The sequence below is a fragment of the Atractosteus spatula genome, chromosome 11, assembly GCF_055471065.1.
Source record: "Atractosteus spatula isolate fAtrSpa1 chromosome 11, fAtrSpa1.hap1, whole genome shotgun sequence".
In the NCBI taxonomy this organism is placed as follows: domain Eukaryota; kingdom Metazoa; phylum Chordata; class Actinopteri; order Semionotiformes; family Lepisosteidae; genus Atractosteus; species Atractosteus spatula.
In genome coordinates this window covers 21,962,448-21,976,556 of record NC_142716.1, presented here as the reverse complement: position 1 = coordinate 21,976,556, position 14,109 = coordinate 21,962,448, and the positions used below count along the sequence as shown (strand labels likewise).

General features: G+C 39.0%; 1 protein-coding gene across 1 annotated transcript; it reads left to right on the top strand.

The window, feature by feature from the left end:
* The first annotated feature begins 241 nt into the window (after positions 1-241).
* s1pr1 (sphingosine-1-phosphate receptor 1) lies at positions 242-3,771 on the top strand. Its single transcript, XM_088927698.1, has 2 exons — positions 242-358; positions 1,593-3,771. Exon 2 carries the CDS (start codon positions 1,757-1,759, stop codon positions 2,879-2,881), a length of 1,125 nt encoding a protein of 374 aa, XP_088783824.1. The 5' UTR covers positions 242-358; positions 1,593-1,756; the 3' UTR covers positions 2,882-3,771.
* Positions 3,772-14,109: the final 10,338 nt, after the last annotated feature.

The following is a 14,109-nucleotide window of genomic DNA, read 5'->3' as shown; positions in this document are numbered from 1 at the left end:
GACCACTGTTTCATCTGACATTGTCAATATTTGCCAGAATTCCGTTTTTGTACATTTTTAAAACTGAACAACGTAACATCGAATAATAATAGAAAATAAATATTGTCACCTACACTGCGAATCTCGGACATTAGCCGGAGTTCTACATGGTGTGATGAAGTCTCGGGCCCCTGTACGCTCAACTGGAGGAAGGCGGAGCTTCAATCAACTGGACTTAACTTCTTAGAGTTTGCACAGTGACGCCTCCAGTCGAGGGAACAGTCACTTGGTGTGTGGCCATGTAAGAGTGTCCTGAATCGGAATATACCGTTACTCGAGGGATACATATTACCAAGACAAAAGGGCACATACCTGCAAGGTAAGTACACGAATAAAATTGGTACATTAGAGACATTCAATCGCATAATTTTCGAAGAAGACGAGTTTAGCACGAAAAACATGCTTTTTGGAGCATCTGGTGTACTTCAAACGCAGTTCGGAACTTTCTTATGAACATTGTTAAATTTATTTGTCAAAAGTGTGATTTAGGAATGTTTTTTTTACGCATTTCCTTTCGCAGTATCAATTTGAACCAGCACTTTCAAATTTCTCTAAAGTGCAATAAATTGCGTTTCACTGGGAACTGGTGGGATTTTTTAGACGGAGAAGGCTCTCTCTTCATTTTACCAGATGCGGTATCATATTAATTTTAAAGTTTAAATTTTTACGCGTGTAAAAAATATTTAACTAACTTCTTGCAGGATCACTGCTGAGAAATTCCTGCAACTAGTGGTGTTGCTTTATTCCGTTTGTAAATTCATGATTAAATTCATGATGTCTTTTATAGTCGCACAAAACTCACTCTATCAGAATCACTTCTTCATATTAAGCATCTCTATCTGTTTTGGGAGGTCTCGCTGCCCCCTTGACAAGTGTCAGTGTAGAGCCGGGGTGAGCTCAGCGCGTCGCATGAGCCTGTAAACCAATGCGCTGCTATTATTAAGTTCATAAAAAAATAAATGTCGAAGTATAAAGTTATCAGTTTGTATGGCAAGTATATATTTATTTATGAAAGAACATTTTTAAACTTTGATATTATCGTGAAGTTCTCAAACAGCGGTTAGAATGTTTTAATCCCCTCTCCTGCCTACATCAGTTCTTCGATGGGAAGTTTTTTCCCTGGATCTTTTAAATAAAATTATAACTAATAAATAATGAAAGTAAACATTTAAACATCCATTTTTATTTTTCAATGTACAGTGTTGAAGAATATGACTTTGTAGTTTTCAGTTAACGGCAAAATAGTATTATGAACATGAACTAAACGAGAAGTTATCTATCAAGGGAGGTATCTGAAACCTATAGGCTGCTGTTTAGATTTGAATATGAGCCATTGATTTTTCTAATTAGAATTGTTGTAAGATTAAAAAAGCACTGAGCTTTATATATGTTGCATGTCTATTGCTAGGGCAAATACTTTTAAATTATTAGTGGACCTTTTCATAATAAAATGAAAAAAATAATAATTTAAGTAGGTGACACAAACCCCTGATGGAGCGTCTATGAAAGTTTTTGTCTTATCATCATGTAACGTCGATGCTTGTCTCTTGCAGTGTCTAAACGATGGGTGCCGTGTCTATGTGGTGCACATTCTTCTACCAGAAAGAGTTTCTCCTCAGCTGAGGGCAGCACCGCCCGGACTCACAAAAAAAACAGGTTTGGCTCCTCCTATGGACTGAGTTGTGCATTGCAGCGTGAATGACTCACTCCTCCAACAATGGAGCTGACCACTGCCGGCAACAACAGGAATGCCTATGGGTCCATGTATTCTAATTTAATAGAGAGGCACTACAATTTCACTGGGAAATTTCGGAAGGCGGAACAAGACTCGGGACTCAAAGCCGACTCTGTGGTCTTTATTATCGTGTGCTGCTTCATTATTCTGGAAAACATTTTGGTTCTGCTCACAATATGGAGGACGAAAAAATTCCACAAGCCCATGTATTATTTCATTGGCAATCTGGCCTTGTCGGACCTGCTGGCAGGAGTGGTGTACACCTGCAACATCCTGCTGTCTGGAGCTAACACCTACAAACTGAGCTCCACGCAGTGGTTCTTCCGTGAAGGCAGCATGTTCGTGGCCCTGGCCGCTTCAGTGTTCAGTTTGCTGGCCATCGCCATTGAGAGGCATCTCACCATGCTGAAAATGAAACTGCACAATGGGGGCAACACCTGCCGGGTGTTTCTGCTCATCAGCACCTGCTGGGTCATCTCGGCCATCCTGGGGGGGCTGCCCATCATGGGCTGGAACTGCATTGAAAGTATGAACAGCTGCTCCACAGTGCTTCCCCTCTACCACAAGACCTACATCCTGTTCTGCACCACGGTCTTCAGCGTCATCCTCATGGCCATTGTCATCCTCTACGCTCGGATTTACTCCCTGGTGCGGACGCGCAGCCGCAAGCTCGTGTTCCGGAAGTACCCAAACAGTAGGGGGAGCAAGAGCTCGGAGAAGTCCTTGGCGCTGCTCAAGACGGTCATCATCGTGCTTAGCTGCTTCATCGCTTGCTGGGCCCCCCTCTTCATCCTCCTGCTGCTGGATGTGGCCTGTAAGATCCGGAAGTGCACTATCTTGTACAAGGCGGAGTGGTTCCTGGCACTGGCCGTGCTCAATTCGGCCATGAACCCCCTCATCTACACCCTCACCAGCAACGAGATGCGCCGCGCCTTCCTGAAGATGCTCCCTTGCGAGGTCAGTGGAGGGCCGGCCAGCAGCAAGCTCAGACAGTCCATCATGGGCGGCCGCAGCAAGTCGGACAACTCCTCCCACCCCAACAAGGAGGAGGCCGAGTACTGCCCCGAGACCGCTGTGTCCTCCGGGAATGTAAACTCCTCCTCCTAGGAGCTCTGTCCTTCTCGGCTAACTGGGGAATGTACGCTCCGCACATCAGTCTTCACACTAGAGGCGTGAGAGCAATCAGCCACAGAGGGCGAAACTGGAATTACAATCCTGCACGTCATACTTGAACTGAGGAACCTGTTTCACAGGACCAAGGGCTGCCAGGGCCAAACGTTTCCTGACATTAGTTTTGACAGGGAAGCACTTATGTCTCCTTTAAGTATTGGATTAATCAGTATTAATTCACCCTTATCATTTCTCCTTAAGTTAAAAAAGTTTAAAACCAAGAATGTTTTCCTTCGTTCAAAAACACATGGAGCAGCACTTGTTGTACAAGAGTTCTTAAGGCAGCAACATTTAGCAATGTCAGTATTTCCTAAAATGTGTTTTTGCAGTGTGATTTTAGTTTTATTATGGGTATTATTATTAATATTAATAAATATATTTACAATATACAAGAATTCAAGGGATTCCATTTGTTTATCATTTTCATACAGTTCTAGCTCCATGACAATTTCCTACTCTTATCACCGAGAATGTATTTTGTACTGAAACCTGTTATTATTTATCCTTCCTTTGGGATAAATGTTTATTGTTGTAGCAATAATTGCAATGTTAATTTATCGTTGTTCCACTTTAAGCACTACTGTCAGAGCATCTCTTTAATAATGACTGAAAGTGCTAGAATTTCCCTTGCGGTTCATGCTGATTGGTTTGAAACCCATGTTTTGTACATTATTAAGCCTTCATCTTACCTGTAACATATCTTCTCAGACATGTGCCACATCGTTGCAGCTTAACTTGCCAAAACGAGTAGTTCTGTTCTGTGTCTGACATCTTATTTGCACACAATATTGTTTTGTTATTTAGATGTTAATAAAACTTCAAAACAATAACATGAGCTGACGTTGTTTTACTTTTGGCGTATCCCTATAATCTGTCTTGGGCATCTTAGGCAAACTATCTGGGTTTTAACCCAACTGTGATACAGTCCTTTACTCGCCTAGCTTACTGTCTTGGAAAAGCTTGTTCTGAGCTGCACTGGCTGTGGTTTAGTGCTGAGCTGCTGCTTAATTGGCCTTTGGTTCAGTTTTAGCTTTACTGCTACAGGAGTCATTTTTTTAAACCTATATTGTAAGCAAGTTGATTTCCTAGTGCCCCTTCACTGTCACTTTTGTAAGATGAAGAAGTGTTCAATAACATCAGAAGAGGTGTCTGTGATTTTAAATTATGCTTATTATTAATACATATATTTATAATATACAAAAATTCAAAGGATTCAGTATATAATTTTCACATAGTGCTAGCTGTTAAGTAAGCAGAGTTCAGTAATATTTATTCCTTGTTATTAATCCTTGTCTAAATTTCTGCATGATAACCAATAGGACTTCATGGCTGGACACCTCTTGATCAGTGAGAGCATGTTGTAATTAAAAATACTTTCCTGTAGGATATATATTTAATTTCTTTAGTGCGAACAAGTACTGATAGTTCTTTATTCATATCTCTTGACGTTTATCTGCTGCTCCTGAAGTTCTCTTTTCTGCCATCCCAGCTAATTCTCTAATGATGTTGTTAATGTTAATGTAGAAGAATAAAATAAGAATAATAGACAATGTACCTGTTCATGTAGTCTCAATACTATTGGCCTAATACATGTCTGGGAGCTCCAGTAATAAGCTGGTGAGGATGGCTTGTAATTAGGCTGGAGTATAAGGCTGCAGAGACATGGGAGAGACAATTAACATAGAAACATAGATCAGTTTTATCTTTCCTTCACCTTGTCCACTAGGTTTCTATTTAATTTCAGCACATTTGTTTAGAAAATGCCAGCACATGTCCTGGTAAAGTAGTGGTTCCCAATTATGTAAATCGTTTGTCCTCAAAGCTCAAACACTGGCCTTACAATCATTCCCTCTCTGCACAGAAGCAGCCTCCACGAAGCAGAATATAACGAATCTTTGATGGCCTGCAACACAGGGAAAAATGCTGCAAAGTAGCTCTCAGTAATGTAGTTCAGCAATTTTGAAGAGAGGATAAAATTATATACCAAATGGATAAACACAGCATTTATACTTACATTATCATGAACTTAATTGGCTAACACTTTTATCCAAAGCAATGCAGCAGTGCCCCCTCTGATATTTTAACCCACAACTTTACAGTTGAGCTTGAGTGCAAACCTCAGCTCCACACTACTCTGAATAGAGAACGACCTGAACAGGCAAATGATAATTACCAATAATACACTCTTATGTATACGGCAAGTCTCTACTTTTTGCAGTTCCACCATTACATACAAGACTTCCCCATAAAAACACAAACTGGTATGCTGTGTGGAGTGCCCATCATTTAAGGCAGTTTCCCAGTCCTGGTTCTGGGTATTCCCATATCTCGTTGTTTCCATTCCTTCATTATTTTGGCCTCACCTCAATTGTTTCCTTGTATTTTTAAAACCACATTAGTTTGTAATCAGGAGAACCAGGTTAGAAATCAGAATAAATCCTGAGGGCCCAGGCACCACTTTGAATTTGTCCTGAAACTGTTTGACAGCCTCACTCTGTCCTGTGTCCTGTACTGAATTCAGGATCGATAGGAATTGGTGAGAAAGCTATAGATTAGCAGCTAGTTTGCTAGTAAACTGAAATACATTCTGTACACTATGATTGTTGTAAATCACACATACAAAGAAATTTTTTTGAGAGATCGAGTCCTGAGTACAGAAAAAAAAAACAAACGATTCAATGAAGAGTTCTGTAAACTGACGAAAACCAAATAACAAATGCCTTACAGTCCTCACCACCAGTACCACTGAATTAAGGAAACCTACTGCCACCTAGTGGTAAAATCCAAAATAAATCTAGCAATAAAGAAATAGAAAACACTTTAGAAGTTCATGTAATTTTCCACCCACCACTCTATACACAAGGGAATGTCTTGTTCATGATACATGATACTATTTCCTGTAATGTCAAATAAATACTGAAGACAACAATGCAAAGCTTTTCTACAGAGTCAAAGGGTTTTAGTTGTAAGTTGTTTAGAGCTAAGCTGCTCACATTGTATAGTATAAAACTATTAGCAACACTGGTGGTATCACAGAAAGAAAAAAAGTCTTTCAATGTAAAACTAAGAGAAAGCAAGAGTTTATAACAGCAGATGTGTCCCTATGTAAACTGAATGGGATATTTTAGGTGCATTTTAAAGTACTATCATTGTCCATCAGGTATTTCAAAACTTCAGATTTTTCTATTCAAATCTCTATTCAAATGGAAAGAAAAAGGAAATATCAAAGACTTTCAATGAAAATAAAGATATACAACTTCTATCCACCTGTTTTCAATGTGCTTGTCCTGGTGAGATTGTACTACAAGCAGGCAAAATAAAATTTTCCATATCCTTTTCAGGGATCTGCATGCAGTACCTAATCTAGTAGCAAGATGGAACCAGAGTCTATTTCCATAGTTTATCTGTTAAAGATTCTCAGCTTTCTTTTGGTGGCTGGAATTGGCTTTCATCCATAAAATGTCTAATCAGCTATTTTGTACAAGGTTGCAGGGAGAAGCAGAACCTATTCTATTAAGCAATGAGCACAAGGTGAGATATACCCAGGATGGGATGCCAGTTCATTGGAGGGGACATTGGAGGGCACACCAGGGAAGTTTTTTACAGAAGCAAATTAACTTTTGGCCATATCTTTGGAGTGTGGCAAAACCCCATACAAACACTGGGAGAACGTACAAACTCCACAACTTTACAGTTATAGAGCCTGTTACATCCCAGTGTGTGTTCTGTGTGTGTTTTTTCTGTTATGTCCACACTGCTGACCCTTGATTGTTCACGCTTCCTAGTCCCTCACCATAACCCACCTGCTTCCAAACGAATTATTGGGGGCTCGTCCAATTCTTCTACAACCATAGCAGGTTTAGCACCAGCCCCAGGAGAACCGGCGTCCTTGCTCGCTAGTGCAATGACCTCTAACTCCACCAACCTATCCATCACAGCTCTCTTGATGTCCCTTTTAAGAGCTTGCATTGAAACCTGAATCTGGAAGTGATCTGCAATTTGGAGCAATTCGCCCTTCCTACACCTATCCAGCTGCTCAAAGGAAGGTTCCTCCACAAACTTTCGCAAATCAAAAGTAGCCATAATTACAGTACCTTGCCAAAACACAATCCACAAATCAAAATCCTGTACCAGTCCTAAAATGCACAAAAGTACTTACACCAGGTTTTTCTTTAGTCGTCAGATTAGCTTTCCCTCACTTTCCTAGCCAGCTCCATTTTGTTTGTTATTTTCTTTTTCCTTTGGCACCACTCTAGTTCCTTACCCTTGTTATCACGCTTCCTAGTCCCTCACCAAAACCCACCTGCTTCCAAAATAATTATCTTAAATGTTACACCCCTTTACCCCTAGACACTTGGGGTCGTAACAGAGCCCCAGGAACTGAAAACTTAGCCTTAGGTAACCTACTTCTAAAATTTTGAGACACCTGAAAGATAAAATAACCTAAGTGCCAGAACTCTGGTCTTCCGAGTGCTGAAAGGTATCAGATTTTGGACCCAAAAGATATTTAAATTATTTAATTTAACAAACCACCTGCTTAGTTCATCATAATTAAATTGAAAATGATCTGAAAGCTTACCTGAAATTCATCCATACATATTCAGTCCCATTGTCCCTTGCCAGATATCAGGTCCTCGCTTTCCACTGCATTGGAATTATGCCATTTCTGAGCCCAGGCGGTCACTAACAAGTGTCCAGGGATTCATTCTCTTTTCAGACTGTGCATTTCCAGCTCTGTTGGACAGTATGAGGGTGGTTCTGCAGTTTCTCATAGTTGTCTCAGTCATGAGAAAGTTATTTTATGTGTCAGAATATACTTCCAGGAATATCACTTTATTGCAGTGAGTTTTTATCTTATTTACTGCTATTGTTTTGTATTGTTGAAGCTGATATTTTCTGTGATGTATTATGTTTTAACTTGAAATGGGGAAAACTACAACACACCACACCACAGGAGAAGAAAATACTAACCACCCAGGCTTTGCTACAGCTGTCATCACGGCCCCCTGGGGCATAACAGCTTCCTAGCTATCTTCGTAGTTTCAGTATTTTATCACAGGTGGCACTCTCCTGTGTGTGAAAATAATCATTACATTAATGCAGGAGGTGAGCAGACACAGTGTTATAGTGTGTTTCTGGCATTTACAGTCCGTGTTCTGACCTCACCTACCTGCCCTGATCCTATCACCTGTATGCCTTACAGTATCACTTCAAAGACAACTGAAACAGTCTCCTACACTCTTAACCTTTGCCCTCACCATGTAATATTGACTGTAAAAGACAAGAAAAAGGTGGACAGCAAGCAGCATTGGGCCCGAAACGAAACCAATGACTTGGTTTTCTTCCAGAGGGAAACATACCTGTTTCTGCCAAGAAACAGCTGCCATAATTCAGGAATTTTGTATCAAAAAGTATGTGGAAACAATTCAGCAAAAGGTGTACAGTATGTCATTCTGTACTTTGTACTTGTGATAAGACCAGTGATGCTGTACAGTTTCTTATTTATTCAGTGGGTCTCACACATAGGCCGATGGTGGCTCACAGTCCACGGTTGCCCCAGGAAACCACAACATTCCCACGAGCGATGGCATCCGAACACACTTAGGCTATTTGTCAGTTAGCCCCTCAGTCATCTAATCAAACTTCCAATTAACCATCTCAGGTTTTCTATATGATCCCTGAAACACCACCAGAACAGTGCTCTGACATTTGAGCTTTTTCTGAAAGTGTTGCATTCAGCTCTGTACCAAGAGACGCGTCAGCATGAAAACCAGAAAGCCAGAAGACCTGGAATCCTGAAACCCAAGATCAGGAACCTGAAACCTGTAACTTGCTTGAAACCTTTTCAAACCAGCACAGTTTCAGTGATGTCTTCCCACAACTGCATGTCAATTCTGGAATTTTTTCCCCTCTGTCAGTCAGAACACTGTTCATCCTCAGCTGTCTCAGGTGAGTCCCAAATGCCTACAACCTCTGCCAGCCACCAAAAACCACAGAATCCCTGCAGTTGGATTCCTGCCTGTCAGTGTCTGTGGCTGTCAGCTTCAGCTACCCACAGTGCAACAGAGGGCACTGAAGATAATGCCTGCGCTACAGAAAGTTCCTTTTTCCTCAGAGCCTTGGTAGAGCACCACAGGTACGTGATCGGTTTGAAGCAGCATCTTGCCACAATTCAGAAGTCTGAGACAGTGTCAGAGTAAGAACTGGTCAGTAAAATGGGATGGCAACACTTATCTGCCCAATCAGCCCATAAATCCTATATACTGGTGATCAGGCTGTTAAAAAATGCAACATCATTCACCAGGAAGGTGTGTGTGCCACAAACAGGAAGCACTTCTTTTAACAAAGAGTTGTGGAAGTAAGGAACAAGCTATGCAGCTATGATGTTGAATTCAATACCCCAGAGTCTTTCAAGAAGTGGCTGGATGAGATCCTAGGATCAATTAACTACTAACTACCAAACAAGCTAAATGGGCCCAATTACCTACTCTCTTGTGTAAGTGTTGTTACAAAATGTGTAGTACATTTTTGCTGTCAGGGTCACTACTGTATATAATTATCATATTATAAATGTGAATAAGGTTCCACAGCTCAAACCCTTCTATTCAATGTGGAATTATATTTTACCAGTTCCTAATGTAATAACCAGTGTGGTAAAAAAAAAGTAAGTACACCTCCTTAAGAGTTTATGCTTTAACATATTTAGGCATATTTAACTTTCACCATTTTTTTCGAGTCCCAATAGTAGACACAATTAACCTCACCTGGCAAATAACATACAAATATTTTACTTCGTCATTATTTATTTTTTAAAAAGCCAACAGTCGATATCTGCGTGAAAATGTAAGTGCACACATAGCTTGACCATCTCAGTTGAGAGGGTATGTAGACTCAGGTGCACCAAAATATGTGCAAATGATTGGATCATCAGGAAGTGATTTCCACCCATATATAAACTCAGAAACCTTGTCAGGTTGGTCTTAAACTCTTAGGTTTGTGGTAACATATCAAGCCCAGTCTGTGACAGTCAAAGCCATTTCCAAACAAAATCATTCCATGGTAAAAAGACAAACTACAAATGGAGAAAATTCAAAATCATTGCCAACCTACCAGGAGTGACCGACCTAGCAAATTCCCTCCAATATCTGACTGTATGATTCTCCTAGACGTTTCAAAGAATCCCAAGGTTACATCCAAGGTTATATCTACAGACTTGCTATCCCAGGTTATATCTACAGACTTGCTGTGTTAAATGTCTGAGTTCACAAATTCACCATCGGGAAAAGATTAAATAAGAATGGCTTTCATGGAAGCATAGGCAGGAGGAAAGCCCTTTTCTGGAATAATGTGCTCTGGACAGATGAGTCAAAAGCTGTTTGGCCATAAGATAAAATGCCATGTTTGGTGAAAACTAAACACAGCCATTGACCAACCATCAAGCACGGTGGTGAGGGGGGTGATGGTTCGGGCCTGCTTTGCTACCTCAGGACCTGGAAGCCTTGCTATTGTTAAATCTACCATGAATTTCACACTATAATAGAGTATTCCAGAGTTACTGTAAATGTGAGACCATCTTTCCAAAAGCTAAAGCTCAGCTGAAAGTGGATCAAACAACTGCACAATGATCCAAACACATGAGCAAATCTATGACAGAATAGCTCAAACAGAAGAAATCCAAGATATTGGTATAGCCAAGTCTAGACTTAAAACTCATAGAGATTCTGTGGCAAAACCTACAGAGAGCTGTGCATACAAGAAAGCCCTCAATCATTACAGATTTGAAGCAGTTCTGCGAGGAAGATTGGGCCAGAATTCCTCTGAGGAGATGTGAGAGACTGATCAACTCTTACAGGAAACATTTACTTCAAGTTATTGCTTCTAAAAGGGGTGTCACAAGTTACTGAATATATCTAATGCTGGCTCATCAAATAATGTTTGTTTTCCCTACTATTGGGACTTGGCAAAGACTAGGTGAAAGTCAAATATATCTAAATCTATATACAGTATAAATATATCTGTTAAACCATAAAATCCTAAGGTGATGTACTTGCTTTTTCACTACACTGTGTATTGTATCACATTAGCTTTTTTCTTTCTTTGTGTACTGCCTGTTAATTAACATGTTGCTTAATGCAAATTATTTGGACAGCACTGTAGTATTGTTTTAAATAATACTAAACAAGGAGAATCCCTGGCAGCCCTTAAAATCTAATAAACAGTGCAGGCTGTGGTATGACATTTTTATCTACTCAATAATTCCACAATATTAGTTTGCACAATACTATTGTTGTGGTAATTAGGACGGTGATATAGTACAGTATTAAGTAGTGTGGTTAAAAGATAATAGCTACCATTGGGAAATGCTTGTGAAAACATGACTGTGGGCATTTCCTGGAGAATTAGAGATCACTGACATTATGGTAACATAAATCTGTATAGTAACATAAATCATAAATATTTAATATTTTCAATATTTGCTTAAAACTATTTGAAATATAAATTAATTAGATAATAATTAATTCGAAAAATAATTGACCTACACCACAAAATTAGCTAAGAAAGCACACTTTTCTAGTTGAGGAAAACTAGAAGTTGAAGCGTCAGTGGAAGAATATGCCACTAGAGGGCGTTAGGCCCTCTATTGTTTGTGCATACCCTAGGTTCACATTGTACCCCGTGAAGTTGGCACAAACAGACATAGTCCTCTACAGACAGCACAAACGATGAAACCCACCTCATTCATTAGTGCTGCGTTTGTGCCGGTTTGTGCCATTGAAAGTAGCGTTTGTGCTGCTTTCGTTTCCGAGATATAGCGCCTTGCTTTTTCGGGGTCATGATGTCACTCAGCCCCCCTACAACATCGTAGGGGAAATGAACCAGTCTCACTCGTTAGTGCTGTGTTTGTGCCGGTATGTACCATTGAAAGTAATTTCCCAGTGGCTTCTTCTTCGGTTAGTGACCTTAACGAATGAGGGGGGTTTCATCATTTGTGCTGTTTCTAGGTAGGCCAACTTCAGCTCTTTAAACGATTAATTACAGTAGGTGAACTGGTGAAGAGCTGAGAGTCACATTCTTACATGGGCTTAATTTTTAATTACATGGACTTTTAATTTTGGCATATAAAGAGATTCATGGCGGCAGTTGAAGTTAGGGTAAGGTTTGTCAGAAGGTTTTATTCACCTTTCTAGTGGCTTTACTTGAATTCTATAATAATGAACCAATTACAAAAAAAAGAGTCACATGTCAAGCAAAATAATAAAAAATAATTCATCATCTGAGAGGTGGTACTGTGACTAGGGATCTGTGCTTGTGACTAGAAGGTTGCTGGTTCAAATCCTGTAGCCAGCAGAGAAATTCTACTCTGTTGGGCCCTTCTGCTCTACCCCCAAGCAAATTCCTAATGCAATAAGTTGTATATGGCTAATAAAGTGATTGTATCTTATGTTGAAGAAGTTGCTTCCATAGATATTGGGCACCCATGCAGCCAAGGAGGCTGTGAGCAGAAACAAGAGGAAATCTTGCACAGGACAAGTCTCCAGATTTAAATCCAGCTGAGTGTTTTACATGCTGAGGGAAAAGGCTGAAGCAAGAACACCTCAAGTGTAAGCAAAAACACGAAGTGTCTCTATATGTTGCAAACTAAATGCAGTTGTTGCTTCAGGGGATATACAACCTGTGTCCCAGTACTTACGATCACTTAGAAAGACTGGGTTGAACACAAAGTATATTTTTGGTTTAGCTAAATGACTAAATAAATGTATTAATTCAAAATTTTCCATATTTAATATTTAATATTAATTACAAAAATTAAAATATATTGTAATTATTATTCAATTAATTTCATGATCATCAATAAAAAATAGGTTGACTGTAGAGAAAAAACGGTTTAAACTTTGCTGACAAAATACTTTTTTAGGACCTGTTATGTTACTATTCTCTAACACTCTACAATAATTCATTTTGATAAACTTACTCATACATTTTGTACCCATTATGGTATGTTGAAATTTGTCGCTATTACTGTTTCTTTTAAAGAGTGTTAAGTATTTTGAGTTTTACTTGATAGGTACAGATATGTTACCCACCTCAAATGACACTCCACCTGTGATGGAAACAATTCCCACAGGGTTTTGCTTTCAGTTGAGTTCTTAATCACAGGTTAATTGATTTGAATTTTCAACCTGATGCAGATTTTAAATTTGCTTTGAAGACTTAAAATCCTTTCATTCTACAGCATTATCTCAAATGGAATACCAATAATCTCTACAGAATGGGAGAAAAAACTGCTCATTGTGTTTTAACAAAAATAAGAAAACAAACTCTTAAAAAACACATTTAGAATAGTCTGCTTAAAGTTCTGTATGCTAGAATAGGGTATTTTGTAACCACAGATTTACTTCAGAAAAGGACTGAGGTCTACACAAAAAAAGCAGTGCAGTTCAAGGTACCAGCTCAGTTGTAATGAAAACCAGCAGACACAGGGTTCTATGGGACTGGGATTAGGAGCGCCTGTTTTATTTAGAATAATTTATTATTTAGTTAATTATTTTCAGTTTTCATCATGTTCCATTATGTTATTTATCACTGAGTTTTTACCTACTGTTTTGTGATTACGAAACATTAACATTTCTTCTGATTTCGTTTCAATCAGAAGGACTAAAATTTCTCCATGATTATCATGATTAAACTTGTGTTTGCTATTTCAGAATTAACTACGATTAACAGAATCATATTAATATAAAATATATTTTACATGTTTAAGAGACTTGTTAAATCCGATGGCCTGAGATTACGTTTGATTCCCAGTACTACATCTCTACTACATTTTTCAGCCTGGATGAAAACGTTTTTCCTTGAATCAGGCGATGTAAAAAATTGTTCGACTCGAATTAAAAAAAAAAACTACCATTTTTATTTTTAATACAAAACAGCATTTATATAGAAAAATATTATCTTAATCGAATCAAGTGAAGGTATGAGTTAAGCCCTTGAGAAAAGCGCTGTTTCGAAACAAAATGTCTAATTCTTTAAGAAATGTTTCCTTTTTGTTGTTTCAGCAATGTACAGAGACCTATTATGGATAGCTGTTTCTTCTGCAAAAAGCCTTTAAGATGTAAGTGCAGTATTCGGCCGGCATTTAATGTTTTAGCTATAAAATAATTAAC